General features: G+C 40.4%; 1 protein-coding gene across 8 annotated transcripts in view; it reads right to left on the bottom strand.

Moving 5' to 3' along the window:
* Positions 1–23,154, bottom strand: part of TBC1D1 (TBC1 domain family member 1) — a 221,079-nt gene that overhangs the window by 111,649 nt on the left and 86,276 nt on the right. For all 8 annotated transcript variants that reach the window (XM_057502149.1, XM_036908455.2, XM_036908458.2 and 5 more), the window contains one exon: positions 638–1,156. In XM_057502149.1, the coding sequence (XP_057358132.1) occupies positions 638–1,156 (519 nt within the window). The remainder of the gene's footprint in view (positions 1–637; positions 1,157–23,154) is intronic.

Raw genomic sequence — 23,154 nt, 5'->3', positions numbered from 1 at the left:
GGGCAGGCCCACCCATGAGAGCCCAGATCAGCAGGGAACCCAGGAGCCCCACCTACCAGGGACAGCTGCCCTGTCCACTCCTTTTCTGGCATTTGGCTATTGGTTTACCAAACTTTCTCCAGAAAAAAAGTGAGTTGGCTAAACTAATATTTCAATTTGGGTATAAATTTCAAATATCACGTGACCCCCAAAATCAATTACCCTGATTAACAAAGGGCAAATATTGTATAAATAAATAAAAACAATAAAGAGGGAATATTTTCCAACTAAGATTTTGTTGAAATATATTATCTGATATTAATATACATTTTTAAAAATCACTTTTGGTGTCTCTTTTACATATATTAACTGTTCTTTCCACATTAAACAGGTATCTTTACAACCATGGGGAGAGGGAAGTAAAAATTACATGAGGATATAAGATAGATTCTCTTTAAGTTTCCCTGATGATTTTAAAGGCTTAGGACTTCTAAAGCAAGGATTTTATCCTGAGAAAAGAATTATTCAGCATAAAAATATATGGATTCCACAGAAACCCAAAATCAATTTGCTAGGAATCTTTGCTCAATAAAGCAGATTTTCTCTTGAACATGTGTCTCAAACGGGGTATAAATGAGCATGAGGCTTGATATTTTACCGTGAAGAGCATAGTTCGATTTTCCTCTATATCTGTGGGCTGCACAATATTGTGTCCACTAATTAGGTGGTTCTCAATGTCATTTTCCTCAAAAGAGCTGAAAAAACTACTACTTCGAAGGCCTCCATCTTGAAACTCCTTCTTAAAGGCCAAAGAGCGCAGCCCCGGCTGGGAGAAGGATTTGCGCATAGGTCTCCTGCCCTGCTCCCCGTTCCCCACAGGCTGGAGCACAGATCGGAATTTATCTGTGAGGGAAAACCCTCCCACAGGATTTGTGGTTTCAGAATTCTGGGAGACCGGGTCCAATTCGGCTTTCCTGCTGCAACTGATGTGATTAAACTTCTCAATGCACTCATCGATCAGGGCAGGTGGGGCCTTCTTATGAGCCACTGTCACTCGGCCACAGAAGAGCACCTCAAACTTCTTGGCAAATGTGTCATCAAACTCCGATGGACAATGGAGCTCCTCCTGGCGTGCAATCTTTCCAGCCTGTCGGATGGAGCTGATGATCTCAGGCACCTGCGGAGAAAGGCAGGCGTGTTATTTGGAACATGCAGTAATTTGGCTCCCACGCTGACACACAGGGCATAAATACCTAGGGAGTTGACACCAGGCTCTCCCTGTCAGCTCCACTGTGCATTCTGTCAGTGGACCTCTAAAGGAGGACCCCAGGAGAAATCTGAGATTCCCATGAGAATGCCTTCCCTGAGAGGGAAAACTACAGCACTCACAGAGAAGAAAAGGGAACAATATTATTAAGTGTTATGCACCTCTTAGGTGCCAGGAGTTGAGCTAGAGGGATTCACATGCCCATAACACCTCACAAGATTATGTAACTGGCCAGCAGATGCACAGTCCAATGTGACAAGCCTTGGATTCAAACCCAATTTGGTCCTGCTCCAAAAGCCAGAGGTCCTCTCTGGAGAAGCCGTCACCTGAGCAGGAGGTCTGTCTCCAGTGTGGCCCACCAAGCATTACACAGTTACTCTAGATTCCATGACAGTGTATCCTAGAAAGTCTTCCACAGTAAGTGGTTGGGAAGAGAATGACAAAGACTGAAATTATCTTATAGAACATTTCTTCAAATCATAACATCATTATTTTCTTCATTGACAACTGATAGTTTCTTATTCAGTCCTGTATTTCCTAATAGTTGAACAGGACTGACTACAGAGCTATGAGGTTTTAATCAAGGAGTTAGAAACCCACAGCAGTATTATTATCATAGCAACACACAGGGGCTTCTTCCTGAGGAGACCTCAAAGCCTTTGGGTTCTGGAAAGTCATGATCAAGAGAACAAACAGAAGTGTGCTATTGTTGACCCCCCTGCTACAACCCTCATCATTAGCTGCTGACAAGACCCTAAGGCAGCAGCAGGCATAAAGATGAGTCTGCAGTCCCAGGGAATAAGAATCTGCAACCATTTGCAGGATGCACAGCCATAATACTAAAACACAGCAGGCATGAATTCAGTCTTCATAAGGAAAGACCTAGATTTTGTTTTGACCTAACACCCAAAGCAGTTTTTTTCCCTTTTTTCTATGTAAGAAAATTCATTTATGGCCCAAAGAAAGAAGAAGAAAAAAAGAAATCAATTCAGGTCAAAGATCAATAATGTACAGTAAAGGGAGGTAGCTTCAGCAGATTTTTTAAAGTGTGTTAGTATGTTTATGTTCTGTGTTCATGACATAATCCCCAAAGACTCAACAACTCACAAGTTTCTTTTCTTTGTAACTTCATATCAAGCACATCTTAAAGACAATTGCCATAAAGATTATGATACAGCCTTTCAAAGCATTTTATTGTACAAAGAATCAAAATATATTTAGGGATGTTTTGTATTTAGAAATTTGAATACTGAATCCTAAGAACTAAACAATACTAATAAGTTGAAATTTCAACACACTGAGTATTGCTTGTGCTGTAGCTCAGTTCTCTGATGCCAAACAATCATACATCATATGGAGTCCTAAAAACTGTTAATCAATATAAAAGAAGACAGGGCAGAGAGAAGAAAGAGGTGGCTAGTCTAGGTTTCTGTCACACCTTTGCCAATGAGCCACCATAGGACCTTGGTGAAAACCTGCTCTTTGGGGTGGGGGGAGTACTTATAAGATTTCTCAGGTCAAAGTTATTTCTCTGAGATAAAGAACAAACCCTGCCCTGGCATCAGGCCAGTCAGAGGGAAGCCCTGCCCACAGCAGCTACAGACCCAAAGCACAGAGGCTTACACTGGTGCGTTTGGCCCACTGGTTCTGACAGTGGAGACAGGCATAGCAGCTGGGAAGCAGGAAACAGCTCTTTCCTCCCACCAGGCATCAGCACTGGTCCCCTGCAACCCCCGACATTGTCCAGGGGCTGAGCAGCTCCAGAGAGTAGAGCTTCTGGGCCCTAGACGGCGCCACATACAAACGTGAAACATCAAAGGAATCTGATTCAAAGAATATCTCACAAACACCAGAAAAAGGGTCGAGACAGACTGAACTAATCAATCTTCCTGAAAGAGATTTCAAAATAAAAGTCATAAACATGTTCCTGGAGGTATAGAAAAATATTTAAAAACTCAGGAGCCAATTTAGGATGGAGATACAATTGTTGAGGAACACAATGGAGTGTTTTAAAAGCAGGTTAGATACAGTGGAGGAGACAATAAATGAAATTGAAATTAGAGAAGAGGAATACAAAGAAGCTGAGACACAGAGAGAAAAAATGATCCTTAGGAATGAAAGAATACTGAGACAACTGTGTGACCAATCCAAACAGAACAATATTCACATTATAGGGGTACCAGAAGAAAAGGGGATAGAAAGTGTTTTTGAGGAGGTAATTGCTGAAAACTTCCCCAATTTGGGGAAGGAGATAGTCTCTCAGGATAGACAAAGGTACACAGATCTCCCAACACAAGGGACCCAAGAAAGACAACATCAAGACATATAATAACTAAAATGGCAAAGATCAAGGATAAGGACAGACTATTCAAAGCAGCCAGAGAGAGAAAAAAGATCACATACAAAGGAAAACCCATCAGGCTATCATCAGACTTGTCTGCAGAAAGGGAGTGCATGATATATTTAATGCAATGACCAGGAATATTCTACCTGGCAAGATTATCATTTAAATTTGAAGGAGGGATTAAACAATTTCCAGATAAGCAAAAGCTGAGAGAATTCACCTCCCACAAACCATCTCTACAGTGTATTTTGGAGGGACTGCTATAGATGGAAGTGTTCCTAAGGTTAATAGCTGTCAGCAGAGGTAATAAAACCACAGTAAAGAAAGTAGAACAGTTAAATACTAAAGAAATGCAAAATTAAATCAACTACCCCAAAAGTTAGTCAAGGGATAGACAAAGAATACAAAATATGATACCCAATACAAAAAGAATGGAGGAGGAAGAAAAAGGAGGAGGGAAAAAAAGAGAAACTTTAGACTGTGTTTGTAACAGCATAATAAGTGAGGTAAATTAGGCTCTAAGACAGTAAAGACATTATCCTTGAACCTTTGGTAATAATCACCCTAAATGTAAATGGTCTGAAAGCACCAATCAAAAGACATAGAGTTACTGAATGGATAAAAAACCAACACCCGTCTATATGCTGCCTACAAAAGACCCACTTCAAACCGAAAGACATACACAGACTGAAAGTGAAGGGATGGAAAAAGGTATTTCATGCAACTAATAGGGAGAAAAAAGCAGGTGTTGCAGTACTTGTATCAGAAAAAATAAGACTTCAAAGCAAGAAAGTAACAAGAGACAAAGAAGGGCATTACATAATGATAAAGGGGTCAATCCAACAAGGGGATATAACCATTATAAATAGCTATTCACCCACCACAGGAGCACCTACATATTTGAAACAAACACTAACAGAATTAAAAGGGGAAAAAGAATGTAATGCATTCATTTAAGGAGATTTCAACACTCCACTCACTCCAAAGGACAGATTAACAAGACAGAAAATAAGTGAGGAGACAGAGGCACTGAAAAGCACATTAAAACAGATGGAACTAATAGACATCTCTAGAACTCTCCACCCAAAAGCAGCAGGATACATATTCTTCTCAAGTGCCCATGGAACATTTTCAAGAATAGATCATTTACTAAGCCAAAAAAGAGCCTCAGTAAATTCAAATAGACTGAAATTGTACCAACCAAATTCTGTGACGACAAGGGTATAAAGAAATAAATTATGCAAACAAAACGAAAAAGCCCACAAACACATGGAGGCTTAAGAACACGCTCCAAAATAATCAATGAATCAATGACAAAACAAAAACAGAGATCAAGCAATATATGGAGAGAAATGACAACAATAATTCAACACTGCAAAACGTGTGGGATGCAGTGAAGGCCATGCTAAGATGGAAGTACATTGCAATACAGTCCTACCTCAGGAAAGAAGAACAATCCCATATGAACAATCTAAACTCACAATTAATGAAACTAGAAAAAGAAGAACAAATAAGGCTCAAAGTCAGTAGAAAGAGGGATATAATAAAGATTAAAACAGAAATAAATAAAATCGAGAAGAATAAAACAATAGAAAGAATCAATGAAAGGGAGCTGGTTCTTTGAGAAAATAAACAAAATAGATAAAACATAGCCAGACTTATCAAGAAAAAAAGAGATACAACACACATAAACAGAATCAAAAATGAGAAAGGAAAAATCACTACGGACACCACAGAAATACAAAGAATTACGAGAGAATGCTATGAAAAATTATATGCTAACAAACTGGATAACCTAGAAGAAATGGACAACTTTCTAGAAAAATATAACTTTCCAAGGTTCCAAGCCTGACCCAGGAAGAAACAGAAAATCTGAATAGACCAATTACCAGCAAAGAAATTCAACTGGTGACCAAAAATCTACCTAAGAACAAAACATCTGTACCAGATGGAGTCACTGCTGAATTTTATCAAACATTTAGTGAAGACCTAATACCCATTCTCCTTAAAGTTTTCCAAAAAGTAGAAGAGGAGGGAATACTCCCAAACTCATTCTACGAGGCCAACATCATTCTAATACCAAAACCAGGCAAAGACACCACAAAAAAAGAAAATTACAGACCAATATCTCTGAGGAACATAGATGCAAAAATACTCAACAAAATATTAGCAAACTGAATTAAAAAATACATCAAAAAGATCATCCATCATGATCAAGTGGGATTCATCCCAGGGATGTAAGAATGGTACAACATTCGAAAATCCAAGAACATCATCCACCACATCAACAAAAGGAGGGACAAAAACCACATGATCATCTCCATAGATACTGAAAAAGCATTCAACAAAATCCAACATCAATTCATGATAAAAACTCAACAAAATGGGTACAGAGAGCAAGTACCTCAACATAATAAAGGCCATATATGATACACCCACAGCCAACATTATATTTAACAGCAAGAAGCTGAAAGATTTTCCTTTAACATCGGGAACAAGACAAGGATGCCCACTCTACCCACTTTTATTCAACATAGTTCTGGAGGTCCTAGCCATGGCAATCAGACAACACAAAGAAATAAAAGGCATCCAGATTGGCAAGGCAAAAGTGAAACTGTCCCTGTTTGCAGATGACATATTGTACATAAAAAACCCTAAAGAATCCACTCCAAAACTACTAGATCTAATATCTGAATTCAGCAAAGTTGTGGGATACAAAATTAATATACATAAATCTGTTGCATTCCTATACAAAAACAATGAACTAGCAGAAAGAGAAATGAGGAAAACAATTCCATTCACAATTGTATCAAAAAGAGTAAAATACCTAGGAATAAACCTAACAAAGGAAGTGAAAGACCTATACCCTGAAAACTACAAGACACTCTTATGAGAAATTAAAGAGGACACTAATAATGGAAATTCATCCCATGCATTGGTTAGGAAGAATTAATATTGTCAAAATGGCCATTCTGCCTAAAGCAATCTGTAGATTCAATGCAATCCCTATCAAAACACCTACAGCATTCTTTAATGAACTAGAGCAAATAGTTCTATAATTCATATGGAACAACAAAAGACCCCGAATAGCCAAAACAATCCTGAGAAGGAAGAATAAGCAGGGGGAATTACACTCCCTGACTTCAAGCTCTACTACAAAGCCACAGTAATCAAGACAATTTGGTACTGGTACAAGAAGAGACCCATAGACCAGTGGAACAGACTAGAGAGACCTGATATAAACCCAAGCATATATGGTCAATTAATATACAATAAAGGAGCCATGGATATACAAGGGGAAAATGACAGCCTCTTCAACAGCTGGTGTTGGCAAAACTGGACAGCTACATGTAAGAGAATGAAACTGGATTATTGTCTAACCCCCATACACAAAAGTAAACTCAAAATGGATCAAAGATCTGAATGTAAGTCATAAAACCATGAAACTCTTAGAAAAAAATACAGGCAAAAATCTCTTGGACATAAACATAAGCAACTTCTTCATGAACATATCTCCCTGGGCAAGGGAATCAAAAGCAAAAATGAACAAGTGGGACTATATCAAGCTGAAAATCTTCTTTACAGCAAAGGACACCATCAATAGAACAAAAAAGGCATCCTACAGTATGGGAGAATATATTCATAAATGACAGATCCAATAAAGGGTTGACATCCAAAATACATAAAGAGCTCATACACCTCAATAAATAAAAAGCAAATAATCCAATTAAAAAATGGGCAGAGGATCTGAACAGTTCTCCAAAGAAGAAATTCAGATGGCCAACAGACACATGAAAAGACGCTCTACATCGCTAATCATCAGAGAAATGCAAATTAAAACCACAATGAGATATCACCTCACACCACTAAGGATTGCCACCATCCAAAAGACAAACAACAAATGTTGGTGAGGATGTGGAGAAAGGGGAACCCTCCTACACTGCTGGTGGGAGTGTAAATTAGTTCAACCATTGTGTAAAGCAGTATGGAGGTTCCTCAAAAAACTCAAAATAGAAATACCATTTGACCCAAGAATTCCACTCCTAGGAATTTAACCTAAGAATATAGCAGCCCAGTTTGAAAAAGACAGATGCACCCCTATGTTTATCGCAGCACTATTTACAATAGCCAAGAAATGTAAGCAACCTAAGTGTCCATCAGTAGATGAATGGATAAAGAAGATGTGGTACACATACACAATGGAATATTATTCAGCCATAAGAAGAAAACAAATCCTACCATTTGCAACAACTTGGATGGAGCTAGAGGGTATTATGCTCAGTGAAATAAGCCAGGCAGAGAAAGACAAGTATCAAATGATTTCACTCATCTGTGGAGTGTAAGAACAAAGCAAAACTGAAGGAACAAAACAGCAGCAGACTCACAGAACCCAAGAATGGACTAACAGTTACTAAAGGGAAAGGGACTGGGGAGGATGGGTGGGAAGAGAGGGATAAGGAGAAAAAAGGAGCATTACCATTAGCACACATAATGTAGTGGGGGAGGACAAGGGGAAGGCTGTACAACACAGAGAAGACAAGTAGTGATTCTATAGCATCTTACTACACTGATTGACAGCAACTGTAATGGGGTATGTGGGGGGGACTTGATAATAGGGGGAGTCTAGTAACCATAATGTTGTCCAAGTAATTGTACATTAACGATATCAAAATAAAAAATAAGAAGAAGAAAAAAAAATCCTGGCTTTTTGTTCCTGTTACTTAACATTAAAACATTCCAGAGTTGCAAAAATATAGTAGTCCATACTGTGCTTTGCCCCTTGGATGAAATGTTCTCTCCCTGCAAGGAGTTAAAAGCAAGCACATCAAAAAGAAAATTATTCAGCATAAAAAGTTTACAGGAGGAATAGACTTGTGTTTAGTTTTTGTTGGTAATGAGTGCTTCTGTATGCATTGGTCATAAACAAAGTAAATAAGGGGAGAAAACTAAATTAAATTATTTCATCCATCTTTCATGTCTTGAATTTCATACAAAACACTTAAAATCTTCCTACTGTGTTCACTACTTCAGTTATTTAAAGGGAAGAGAATACCTCTCTGACTCCATCTAGATAAGACCCATACAAGCATTCACATTATCCAACGGTCTGGTCTGCTGAGACTAGACTCAACATAAAAGATGTGAATACACCTCATTCAATGAATAATACGTGATTCCTCCTGACCTTATGAGGTTCATAGTCTAGGAAGTGAAAGACACTCTAAATATGTGATTTCCAATGTAATGTGACAGCTAGAACACAAATAGAAGCAAAGCGACTGAATGCCTGCTAAGAAAGGCTGGTCCTCTGTAGACGCCAGTCTTCTCTCCTCATGGATGAACTAATGTCCCAACTCCTGCTTTGCAATTACAATTAGCCGAAAGGTCAGAGTAACGTATTACATCTTCACAAAAGAGAGATCAGATGGGCTCATTAGCTGGCTGAGGAAGCATTCCGCATATAAGAAATGCTAATGACTGCTGGCTCCTAACACAGGGCTACACACCCTCATTCATCCTTATCTTTCTATCCTTCGGGACAGGATCTTTCAGGGTATGTCAAATAGTAGTAGTAGTATTCAGCTTCCCTAGCTCTGAAACCGCAAACCGGATGACCTCTTAGCTTTAAAAACCCATGGAAAAAGTCTCTGTAAACACAAAAATCCAACATTATGCTCCAGAATTATCATTTGAAAGGTTTTCTACAACCTTCTTACTAAACCAACACATTTCTACAAACATTTAAAACGAGACTAAAATTCAACATAGAAAGTGATTTAATAGCTGCAGGAGCTAACAGAAAAGGATGGGAGAGGTAAGAAAGGAAAAGGGAAAATAAGAGGAGATATCACTGTAAGATTATGGAGTTATTTTGTAGGTTTTCTAAAACAATTTTAGTAATCAACACATTTTGATTGGTCAGCATAAATATTGACAGAAATCATAGAACATATTACTGAACCTTCATCCTGGGAACATAAGTGCTCAAAGTCCAATCCTCTTCATTTAATGCACTGATCCACAAACTCAAGGCTACCCCTTAGTATTTTAAAAAACGAATGTCTGGATCCACCCTAGTCCAGATAAAGTAGCCTACCTGGAGGTGGGGCCCCAGTACCTACAGCCTTCAGAAGCACCCTGCAGTTTTAGCAGGCAGAATCCTGGGCATATCACCTGTCCTTTGTCACATCCCCAGGTAAGGAATGTTTCCTCCTTACCTTGTTGCCCACCCCACATCATACCCAATTAAGTGATTATTAAGGCCCTAAGCAAGCTGTGTGTTTTAGCAGCATTCAAGCAGCCCAACTACACAGATCCAGACCATGCTTACAGCAGAGATTAACAAACGAATGAAGACAAAAAAAAAAAACTACATTACCACAAGGATAACTGCTAAGCTATTTATACGATTTAAGGGCAAATTTGATTTGCAAATTAATCCACTGTATATCAGAAGTCTCAGCTAATTAAATACGTAAGAGCAAATACCTTATGTGAAATGCTACTTTATAATTTTGACCAAATTTTACTTCTAAATAATCTCTCAAAGATTAAGAAACACAGATATAATGACCTAACAGTTAACCATAGCAATCACCCAATTTTAGTTATCTATGTTACATAATCTTTGAAAAGGGACCCTGGGGTTCCTGTTGTACAAGACAGGGACTAAAAACATGTAAATGTGCTAGAAGAAACTGTTAAACTAAACAGCTGGTTCCTACTCCAGGATACATGCCACAATCAATTTTCATAAATGATGCCCTTTTGAAATTTTGTCACTAAGGAAGAGATCATCAATAAATATTTGGTCATACAGGTTGTATTTATAAATAAAACAATAAAACCAGCTAGAACATGGGCACCAATATTGTTTTGCTTGTACCTAAAATCATTTAGAACCTAACATATTACACTTACTAAAACTGATTTTCAAGCTAACATTTTCAAAGCTAAATGGTTGTCTTTTCACACCCAAATCAACAATCTTAGAAACACTAATGGAGAAATGGACTTTCTATAAGACACCAAACACACAAGGCTTTTTCACCTTTTCTCATTTATGCCTCAAAACAAAAGTCCTTGAGAATCTCAGAGCAGTTAAACCTAAAGAGTAGGAACCAGCAATCCCAGCCCAGGACATCCCTAGCACAGATGTGTTCTAGCTCACCAATAGATGCATACAAGGACTGTCACAGCATCTCTAATGGTCAAAAACAAGAACTGAAAAATATGTGGTATATGCATATAACTGAAAACATGTAGAATGAGAATGAGTTACTCTATATGCAACAATATGAATATTCATGAACATGTTGAGTGAAAACAACAGGTATAAAAGAGTCACATGGTATAATTCCATATTGCAAAATTTCAAAAACAGGTAAAACTAAACTATGACAACAGGAGGCAGAAGAGTGGTTATCTTTGGGGGAGGAATGACTTGGTGTGAGGGCTTCTGGACTGTTCCATTTCTTAATCTGAGTGCTGTCTCTAAAAGGTTATTCAAAGTGTTAAGTCACTGAATATATAATTTATGTATAATTGTTATACTTTAATGAAAATTTTATGAAAAAATAGTATTTCACAGGCATGATATAATTTGAAAAGGGGGTAAGCCCAAAGTTACCCACCTAAGAAGCTCAAGAGCCAGGACAGCACCTGACTGATGCCAGAATATATCCTTTTTCCCCCACACCAAAAATTCCCACTCAACTCAAACACTTCCCCATCCTTGTGTGTTTTGCTTTGGTTTGGGTCGTAAATGGACTCCATTCTGCTTTCCCCTAATAATAAATTTTCCTACTCTCATGCCAATAGTTAGGTGGGACGGACAGGCCCAGTCCCAGTTCATGAGCAACCCTGGACTAAGCCAACCATCATATTTTCTCACCCCACCCACCACATAACTGGCTCAGAGCTGGTCACGTAACCCAATCCAAATGAAGGTCTGCTAAGCCTAGGCATTTCATGGAACTGGTAGGAAAAAAGAAACTTGCTGTTACTTTAAACCAGTGGCTCTCAAGTGATGACATTTGGTAATGTCTGGAGATATTTTCAGTTATCACAGATGGAGGTCAAGGGTTACAACTGGCATCTAGAAGGTAGTGGCCAGAGATGCTGCTGGATGTCCTACAATGCACAGAAGAGCTCCCCACCTCAAAGAATTATCTGACCCAAAATGTCAGGAGCATCCAGGTTGAAAAATCCTGTTTAAGGAGTTCTTGGGACAAAGGCCTGGAATTGCTGGTGCCACCACCAAATAAAGGCATGCCAGATAGTTTCAGAGTAGATTAAAGACGGGGAGGGGAAGAATGGAAGAAGAGTGAGAATGATGGTTCTGATATATTTAAGGACCTGGATTCAGCTATGCCTGAAACCAGTAAATGGGGATTCTTGTGCCAATAAATCTCCTTTTGTGATTGTGCCATTTTACACCGGGTGTCTGTATCTGCAACTAAAAGTCCTATTCACACTCCTACGTATGAAATCTTAAGCCAAATTCTATAGGAATACAAAAATGAATCACACATATATCCTTTGCTTCAGGGAACCTACAGTATAGACAGAGGGAAGAAGACATACGCAAATGCCTAAACAAAATGGAATGCTAAGCACTACAGGAGTAGAAGTGCTAAGGAAGTTAAGATAAATACATAGAAGTGCTAAGGAAGTTAAGATAAATACAAAAATCGCACTAGATAGTTCATTTCAAATACATTTTTAAGAGCAAATAGGATGATTTAAATATTTACCAAACTCTACTCTTCTTAGAAACCAGCCACCAAAGACCCTCAGAGACTCCAAATTGACTCAATTGCCCTGTAAAAAAGGCAATATATGACATTTTAACTCATATCAAAAAAGGGCCAGAAAGAGCCAAAGTGAAATTCACATTTGAATGACTTGTTTATACCTTATTTCCATGTATCCTCTGCTCCCTGCTATGTAGAATAAGAAAGGATTTCAATTACATATAACACAAAAGGACTAAGAAACAGAACAAAAACATACAGGCAATTTGCAAAGTATCTACATACTGCCTCTAAAGGTGCCATTCAGGGATGATTTTGCTCCTCTCAAACAGTAATTTTCTGCCCCATGCACCAAAGCCCACATACGCAGCTGGAATGGTGCCAGTCCCCTATGTCTGTGGCCCCTGCAGTATCATGTGGCCTTGCTCCTTCTCTGGAATTCACATTCCTCCTTTGCATACCCGTAAGCAGAATCCACCTCAACAGAAAACACAGCAAAGGAATTTTCTGGGTTTCAGCCAGATCTCCAAGGGCAGGACTTATTTCTTAGGTAAAAGACAAGACTTTCTTCCCCCAAAGGAACTGAATGGAAAAAGGACAGCTCTCTGTGCCAAGTGTAGGGTTTAGAGCCACAGCAACAAGAAACAGAATCTTGCCCAGGGAGGCTACAGTTGTGTCTCAGAACTCAGGCAACTTAGCTCAAGGTTAGGAAAGACACACACACAGCCAGCAGAAACACAGGAGGGGCGTGCTCACGGCCTCAGCCACATACTGTAGTCTCTTTAATCAAATTGGAAATTTATTCTCAGTATAACGTGCAATTCTCAAGACTGAGTATAACTAGCCTTGAGCAGCACTCTACAATCTGGCTCTGTGTACTTGAACTGATTCCATTCAGTGTGTTTTATCAGAATCAAGGCAGCTACTGGAAAATGCAGGCTTTGCTCTAAATTCTTCCCCTCACCATGCCCTTGTTTTAAGAGGAAAATAAAGCACATGTTTTTTCCCTCCAGGATGCCTCCCTCTTGTACTCTGCTCCCCAGTCCCTGGAACCACTGCTCCTGGGAGTCAGCACCAGCCACGTGCCTCGAGGTCAGCCTGGCTGCTGTGTCTGGGTGAACGAAAAGGTAAGTGTTACAAGCCCTTGCTACTGAGAAGGAGACAGAGAAAAGGAACAACTTGCCCCCTGCCTCTTCCTCGCTTCCAGCGAACAAGGTCAGGGCCCTAATCCTGGGCCCCATCACGGACCCAACCAGGCTGTGAAATCTTGCCTTGGTGTGAAAGGGCCAACCTCCAGAACCAAGGGAAAACAAGTACTAATTGTTTCACCACTTCTCAATCAGCCAGCCTCCTTATTAAACACAAGAGGAGGATGTGTTCTTTAGTCATCCTTTGTTTCCAGTAGGAAGTGTAAATACATCCCCAGGTAAAAAACAAAATTGCCCATAATCCCAAACTCAGAAATAACCAGTTAACAATTCAGTTTTTCTCACATGTAATTCTTTGTGTATACTAAATGGTAATTTCCTTTACAAAAAAAAAAAGTTGGGAGTGGGGAATCACAGTGCTCTGTAACTAACTTTTATGGTCATGGGCATATTGCACTGACAAGCAACCTATTTAGAACTATATCATTTCTTTCTGACACCTGCAGCAATTTCATTCACTACAGACCCAATATACAGTGAGAACACACACACAAATTTTAACCTATTTCTCTACTGAGAAACTTGCTCATCCTATTTGCTCTTAAAAATTCATTTGAAATGCACTGTCTACTGAGATTTTTGTATTTAACCCACTTCCAAAGAACCTTACATGAGCTATCGTACATTCTGCTCAGTACCTCGCCATTTGGCAAATGTGTGCTGAGCAGCCCAACATTTGCATAAACTGCCCAGACTCTTAGGTGTGTTTAAGAGAATCCAAGGTGTTTGTATGTGTGTCCTGGAGAAAAGGTCAGCAGGGGAGGAAGGCACGAAATTACAAGAGTGAACTCAGTGTTGTTTGCAAGACTAGAGAGAAACATTCCCTTGGAGGGAGAGGGGGGGATCTGGGAACAGAAACTGAAACAGAAAAACCTTTAAAAAGATAGCAATGGACTGTGCTGCTGCTGGTCACAACTACTAGGAAACAGGCAGCCCTAACTGCTGTCCCAGCTGAAGCCATGAATCTGCTACACTGACAGATCCTAAAGGGGAATTCTGTGGCTGGAATGCTGAAGTAAGCACTGAACTTGGCAGCCTCCTGCACAGGTCTCAGCAAGTCACCTACTTCTCAGAATCTCAACTTCCTCTTCTATCAAAGTGAGACATTACCAGATACCTTGTGGGTTGCTTCTAGGATAAAAGTAAGTAATGAACGTGAAAGTTGTTAGTATAAAGCCTAGCACATATTAGCACCCACTAAATCCTAGCGTATGCAAAGTAAAGGAAGGTCAGCTCTCTATAAAAGTAACAGTATCTGAGAAGCCCAGGCCATGAGGGGAAGCCCTGGGGTCTGACTGGACAGCACCAAGAGCCCAGGAGCACTGAGAAATCAGACACCTGAGCAGACACCATCCAGGAGGGGACTCACCTAGACCTCACTGCCCCACATGAAGCCAGGCAGGCAAACTGCCCAGCAGAGACCTTCCCAAATTCCTTACCTACAAAACCATATGCAAATTAAATGGCTGTATTAAGCCCCTAAAAAAAATGTTTGAAATACATTAACAGTACTAAAGACAATGAACTTTTGTTCCAACTGCCTTTCAGTGCAGAACTGCTAATAAATAACAAGAATTTATTCTCTACCAGCCAGCAACAGCTAAAGGCAATCACATTTAAAAATCTGACTTTTCCAAACATCATGTAAGCAACAGAACTAAATTTCCTCCAATTCACCCCACCCCCTACTCTCCAGAAATCCCCAATATGTGAGAGCAGCAATGCTCTGATTAATAGGAGCAGAACATTCCTTTCTTCCTTCTGCCTGTCCTGAGGTAGCACAAGGACCCCCAGGAACAGACTACCTGTTCAACACCACTACAAAAAGCACAGGTCTGTAACTGGCAAGCGTTTTTGCCGCATATCTAGGACAATGCTACAAACGTCAGAGCATAAACCCCCTAAATGCTTGAATGTCAGCACCAAGAGGGCAGAATTGCTCTCTGTTTTGCTCACCGTGTAGCATAGTCCAAAGTGTCTGGGCCAGTGCCTGGCACACACCAAGTACTCAATAAATTTGTTCAATGTATGAACGACTGTAATTAATAAAAAGTTAGTGATTTCAAGGTTTTTAAGTCATGGGAAAGAAATACCCCAGGTACAATTGGACAAGAACTGTGACAAATCTGTAACATCTCCAACCCAACGTCTGAGCATATAATGCATGTGACAAATATTTACGCATGAAATAGTAAACTATTTCATGCTGTAAAAATAGTAAACCAGAAACGCTGCGATTAAGTCCCCTTCTGAATTATAAGATTTTTCTAGACAACTGAAGGCTGACCCCTCTAAGTACCTAAGTTATTTTTATTTTCACAATTTGGGGATGGGAATAGTTTAGTGTGTTTTTTCAAAGGCTACAGAGAACAGAGTTTAACCCCTTCTATATTAGGGGTAGTATTATACAATGACCACAGGAGCTACTGAGGTTGTGTTAAGCTCCATGCTGCTGTGGGCTGGGCAACTGGCAAGACTGTATAGGGTGAGCACGCGTCTTGAGGGACAGACATGTCTCAGCTTTTAACGGAATGTCCCACATCCCATCGACTCTCCCTACGCCAGTGCTGGCACACACTCTCTCAGTGCCCCAGAGACCAAAGCAGAGGTGCCTCAACGGCGCGTGCAGCAGACCCCAGCTGACAATGCTGCTGAAGCCTATGGATCCTTCTCAGAAGGAGGTTTTTAAATGTGTAAAACAGAACACCAGGGAATACAAAAGAACTTAGCCCTACTATGATTAAGTTACCAAATAACTGTGATACAGTGTGACTTATTACCATATTTGACAAGATCTAGAGGCAAGACAAGTAACGGCTATAATTCAAAGTAACGATGAACATACATGATATTTTTTTAGGCATGTATAACAACTGTAACACATTATGAAAATAACTGATTTTATTGATGTCACTGTCTTAGGAGCTGCTAGGACTCCTGGGGCTTGTTGCCTACATTCATAATGGAAGAGGCATTAAATTTCAGTCATAAGTTGGTAAAAATTAAGATTTTCACCCATCCAAGCTCATGGATCCTCCCTACTTCATAGTCAGATCCCAGGACCCTTGGATTAAAGGAAGCCCAGGGAGGTGGGAGGAAGCAGCCACAATTAACTCAAGGGTAACGACCACCACCAGTCGTCTCTCTTGGGACCACAGTGTGTATATACTGTACACGTGAGTAATGCAACAAAGCCAAAGTGTTGCCAGAAACTATTACCACCAAAGTCTACAAAGAAAAATGAAAATGGCACGATGTAGCCGATATGGAAAGCAAATTCTAGTTGGGCAGAACTCAAGTGTCCATTAGTTAGAGTTATGGAATTAACTTCTACATCATGTGAATTTTCCATCAATATATAAACATTACAACTCTTCAAATGTTACAGATATGAGATTTCAGTCTGATGTGATTTACTGTCTAGTAAGTCCTTGAATGTGGCAACTGAATCTAATATACAAACTGATGGAAAATTATTTTCAAGTATCAACTTTCTATTATCTCAGTCAATGGGAGAAGAGGAAAAACATGACAAAATAAATACCTTTGAATCCTCATTTCAAGAAACTTGTTATTTGGGATGCAGTGCACATTGAACTGCAGAGGAGCCTTACTCTAGAATGTTCTTCCATTGACTCTCCAGTAGCATCTGCTGATTCTTCCGTATCCAGTTCAAACATCTCCTCCACTCCCTCTTCCAGGTTCCCATGGCACCCAGTCCTCTGCCTCATACAGGTCACCGCGCTGAGTCTGTGCCCCACACCACACTTCGGGCTGGGGGTATGATACTGTGTGAGTTATTCCTGGGGATCCTGCAGGTCTGGGTCAGAGTTCACTAAACACACATACTTAAATGTGAGAGGCAAATAAATGGCAGTTTTCTGTTTCTACCCCTTAAAAAGCAAAGTGGATAATTTACCTTGATTTAAATGTATTTACTTGAAAAATGGAAAAAACTACTATGCGTTAACTCTACAATTAAAATGAAAGAAACAAACAATAAAATTATTTTCTTATCTTACCAAATGTCAGGTAGAGAAAGTATGACACCAGTATTTTAAATAATCCAATATACACTGTCAGGGGGAAAAGCTAAACTTCTGACACCTTCACTTGAATCTAGTTGTTTAAGTTAATATCCCAGGCACTAAGGCCACTTAGCAAAGCCAGCCATATGCCAGACGCCTTGCTTTACATAGATTACCTCAGTGTATCCTCGCAGCAACCCTCTGAGGAAAACATTTCCATTTCACAGAAATGCAGACTCTTTGGCATCAGGATCTGTGCTAGGCACTGAGATTGCAGATGAAGGGGCACCACCAAGAGTGAGGACAGAGATGTAAAACTATTTAGAAAACAAGGTGGTGGGGGCCATGGGAGCAACAGGAGCCTCAGCTCACCAGGTGAACAGAAAAGGCACCGCCTGTTCTGGGGGATGGGCAGGACAGGAGAAGGTCAGAGAACACTGGCCATAGCAGAGGAGCCCCGGACTGAGCCTCCATGGACTGGACATTGGTCAGGAGAGGTGAGGAGGGAGGCGCCGAAGGCCACCAGCAGACCCTGAGACAGACAGGTGAGGCTGGGCCAGTTTCCATTCCTAGCAGATCACACAGCAGCTGTGGAGAGGATGGTGTGACGGGCAAACAGAAAAGGACAGTGGGCAGGATACTGAGTGAAAATGGCTCAGCTGCCTGCCTCCATCCCCCAGGTCATGACCAGCCCCTGGAGGCGGGGAATGTCTCCTCGGCAGTGCCTGGCCCTGTTCCTCATTCAGGCTGAAGCGACTGATGGCACAACCAATGAGCCACTGGGAAGGAAGAAATGAGGGCCCCAGCTCAGGTGGAGACGATACACATGGAGTGATAAGGATGGAATAAAGTACCCACAGGGTGGAACCAGCAAGAATTGGAAACCGGTGGGATGTCAAAGCCAAGGAGACAGATGGCAGAACCAGCCACTAAGACCGAAAAAATCAGGTATCTGAACACACACAATTCAGTACTCATTCATATGTGTTCCTTCTCTTTTCAAGGACATTTATTCCTGAAAAAAAGACTGGAAATTGTGCAGAGAAAAGCCAGGGTGGGCGGCAGCTCAGGGGATAATTCCCTCACCCATCGACTCCCAGTCTACATCAGCATTCTGGCCAAAAAATTGGGACAAATTTAAAAAATTAAGTGTGTGTGAAGAGCTGTTATTTCTTTTACTTATTTACAGTAAAAGAGACACAATTTAACAGTGCTTATCAATAAAAAAGATCTGGAAGGCCTGAGGTAATCTCTGAGTAGCAGGAATGCTGTAGCTTTTTGTTTTGTTTTATTGCTTAACAGTGTATTTTTTTTTATAATTTTCATATATTGCTTTCATAATCTAAAAAAGATTCTTTTTAATTTTTTTAAAAATAAGTTTTTCTTAAACTAAAAAATTTTAGAGGTTACTATCTACTCTAAAGGCCTATTAGGTAAGGTCTAGGGTCAAAATTATTTGGAAAGAGGAAAAATCTTCATTTTAAATATATGATGATAAATTATTTCAATGTACAAGTGAAATGGCATACATTTCCAAGTGCCCCCAAATGCTTCACAATATACAAAAGGCTTTAAGTCATGAAACACAACCTGAAAAATAAACTTCAATGTCTATAGGAAAACTTCAGATGTCAGTCTAAAATCAGTAAAACAGTATCCTTTCATATGCATACATAATTACTTAAGACAAAAATTTGTAGCTTGAATCAAAATTGCAATAACAGTAAGAACTGGTATATTTTATTAAGTTGTCAGTTCAAACTTGAGTTTAGATAAACCATTACTCTTGTTAATCAGATATTCTTGCTTCTTCCTAGGAACTGTAGTAGAATGAATATGATTGATTCAAATTATTCCATATTGTGTCTACCTTGACAATACTGATCTTTTAGGTGAAAAATCATTTATAGCACAGTACTACCTTTTGCATAGATGGTGCCTTTGCTCAAATTATTAAAAGCCAAATCTCTGTCCTCTCCCACCTCGCAGACAAAAGCCAATGGGTGGTGAACTTTGGTCAGCCAAGTGTGGGCTGGAGTTCAGCCCCTGCTTACACTGTTGTCTGGGTGCCTTTGTGCAGTGTGCAACCCACACAAACATACATAGTAGCCCAGTCACAGTCCTCTCACCATCACCCGTGAGATCTCTGGTCATTTCCAAATGAGTGTTACAAATTTAAACTCATAATGCATGCTTTAAAACTCAGTCACCAGAATGGTCTCTAGTATATCCTACAAATAGATAGAATATTTACTGTTTTTAAGTATACCATACTAACTTTTAGCATTAACTACATTTTTTAATAAAACCTATTATATATGTTCAAGAACCCTGAACTTCATTCACATCAGTGGTACAACCAAGTCTTTCCTCTCATAAAATCCAGTCCTTTTCTTAAGGTAAACTATTCCCACCAAGCAGACATTCCTTTTCTTTAACCTAGATCAACAGGCCAATCAGGCCAGGAAAGGATATTATTCAGAACTGGTCTACTTTCCACTTAACGTATTTTATAAAATTTCTGCAATACCAAGTGTAACAACACTATTTGCTGCTCCTTGGCTTTTTCAGAAGTTATAAAATGGTAACTTCAATAAATGTTTATAAAACCCAGAATGTATGTATCCTAGTACATGATACCACCAAATCAGAAGTGGCAAATACCTTCTTCCTGCTTTGAGAGAGAAAGAAAATCAAAGAAATACACAAGACAGAAAAATGCAACAGTATAAAATTATACATATAATGAAGCTGTCCAAGTTTGAATTCATAACCAGTGCCTACCCCTCAGCTAACATTTGTTCTCCTCACTGACCTGCCCACACTTTTACTGTGTGAGAAAGAAGATCTGATCTTGTTCTAGCACCCAACCATTCCCCCAAGGCCATTTACTTCCATGTCACACTGAAGGGACTAAACTGCAGGATTCTTAAAATCACTTCCAGTTTCAAAACTTTACTATTCTATAAAAATAAATTAGAATAAAAAGTGAAAAATACAAAAACAAAAAAATCTCCAAATCAGGAACATGATGACCTATGTAAAATACGTACTATATGTAAATTGCAAAAAAGAGAGAGAGAGCAAAAGAACAAAAACCTCAGCAGGTAAGTAAGTACTCACGGGGTAGACCCAGCTTGCCAAAAGTTCATGTGAAAAAGATTTAAGGATTTTAGTTGGCCATAAGCCCAGGATAAGCAGCAGAATGGCCTGGATACCAAAAGAATGACAAGGAACAAAAAGTCTATGGCATCCGGAGAAATGTCGCCCTTAAATTAAGAGAAGGGTCATAGCCTCTTCATCCTTCTTGCCCATCAGCTACACAGGATGTTCCGTTTTCAGTCTTAGGAGACTTTAAAAGCAGCAGCGATAAGTCACAAGATGCCTACAACTCCAGGAACTGCGTCTGGGGAGGGAAGCTATGGGCTTTCCACTCGGGATGGGGAAGACAGGAAACATACCAGTGCCTCTGCACATCTGTCACGGGTCTGGAGGCAGAAGCTCTCTCGTAAGTGGAAGGAAAGAAGGCGAAGCACAAAGTGAGAAGGATTCTACCTGGAATCAAGAGTTCCTTCTTTCAGTTAGAACCATGTAGAATGGTAGGACTTCTTGAGAAATGCTGAGCATCCCTTGAGGAGAAGGTTTGAGCGGCAGATGGAGGGAGCATGTCCACGCTGCTCCAAGTCAGACTGTCAATCCCCCAGTCTAGGGCTTTATTTAAAGACAGGCACTGAGACCCTGCCTCCACCTTCAAGGGCTTCCAGAGCAGCAGCTCCCACCAGGCAGGAGTTTGAAGGCAGAGTTCCCTCCCTCCGTGCTCAGGCTTTGCTATGTTGGGGGTGGGGGGAGCTCTAATTTCAACTTCATGAGACCAAATATTTTACAATCAGGAACATTCCTAAAGAACAACACCGAAACCAAGACTGATGAAAGATAAAGACTTGGCTGCAACCACAAGAGCCGCTGCTGGGAACATATTCAAAGTTTCGCTATTTTTCCCATGCCAAGGGAATGGCTAGTGTGTGACTTGCTGAATCTCAGTACTGATCTGCTCTTGATTAATTTTACAATCAAAGAACAAGAATTCCACCCACCAAGCGGGAATTGTAGTCTCTGAATCCTGATGACATTTTCAAACGAGATTTCACCTTGATTTATAAGGATAAAAATATAAAGATAAACCCTAAAGGGAGGAAAGGGTAATGAACTCATTAATGTACTTATCTCCTTTAGAACTTGTTAGTAAAATATACTTCCACTGCACAGACATCTTGGGGAAGCCTCTTTATGGCTCTCCTCTCCTTTTCATCCCTCTCTTTCTCTCCTCTCCCCCTTCCCCATCCACTTCCCTCCCTCTCTTCTCCTCCCCCACTTTTATTGTCCTCCTCTCCCCCTCACTCCCCCTCACTCCCAACATTCACTCCCCCAGAGCTAACAAAGATTTCTTAACCTCCATCTTAGCTCTGAATTATTTATCCTAAACTTGACTCGAATTTCCAATCACCTATGAATCACCCAAGAATAACCCAGATCTCAGGTACCTTGACCTTAAACCAGCCAAATCAAACTCATTATCTTTGCCCTAAAACAGGCCTCCTCTCTTCTTGTTTCCCAACTGCCTTTTGGATACTAGTTTTGAAAACTGGAAAGTGGCTTTTCTCATCTCTCTCCTTTTTCCATGTTCAATCAGCCATCAAAGCGTATATTCTCTCACTAGAAGCCCAAAACTTCAAGTGCTGGTCTAGGCCAGTACTTAACTCAACCAGACAAGAGCCAAGACCCTTCAACCCATGGCCCAGCCCCTGGCCTTTCCCAGAAAATATCACCACCCATCCCACTCTCCACAAACAGCCTGATCTTCCAGGAACACAGCTCTGATGGTGTCAGCCTACCAATCACACACCTTTCAGAGCTTCCCTCCAATCTACCAACACCCCAACCTTCGGGACCCTCCAGGATGGGGCACCAACTGTCTCTTCCTGGAGCTCCCTATTCACCAACTGGGGAGGCGAGAGGGGCGGGGGTAGTCACACCACTCCACTCTCGCATATCCTGGGCTCCTGCCCATTTACATTTCCACCTCTGTGCCTTGGCTCATGCAGCTTCTTCCATCCACATGTTCTTTCTTACCCCCTGGATGGAGCCCTTGAACCACTCAACGTATTCATTTTGTCAGGAAACAGAGCCCCAGAGGGCTGGAATGACTGGCATCTGACAGAACCTCCTGTCTCCTTTCAGAGCTCTTTTTTAGACCACAACAGGTCCTCAAGATTTGCTTTTAACTGGGAGGAAATGTAGTCTTTGGTTTGAAGTTTCGTTATTAGACTAAATCCTCAAATCCCAGTAAATTAAAAAACAAAACACAGCAGCCAGTGCTCACATTTCCAGTGACTGAGAGGGATGTGTCTTAGACTCAAAGCCTTACAGATTTGGACTTCCTAGTTCAACATCAGGCACCAGGTGGGTATGAAGGCATGGGCACACCTGCCCACCCTGGGACCTGCACGAAGGGCATGAGGGCAGAGTTACCCTCTCCCAACAGATAGGAGCCTGGCAGTCTCCACTGCCTCTG

This window comes from Manis pentadactyla, chromosome 5, assembly GCF_030020395.1.
Source record: "Manis pentadactyla isolate mManPen7 chromosome 5, mManPen7.hap1, whole genome shotgun sequence".
Taxonomy (NCBI): domain Eukaryota; kingdom Metazoa; phylum Chordata; class Mammalia; order Pholidota; family Manidae; genus Manis; species Manis pentadactyla.
This window is presented reverse-complemented; position numbering and strand designations above follow the sequence as displayed.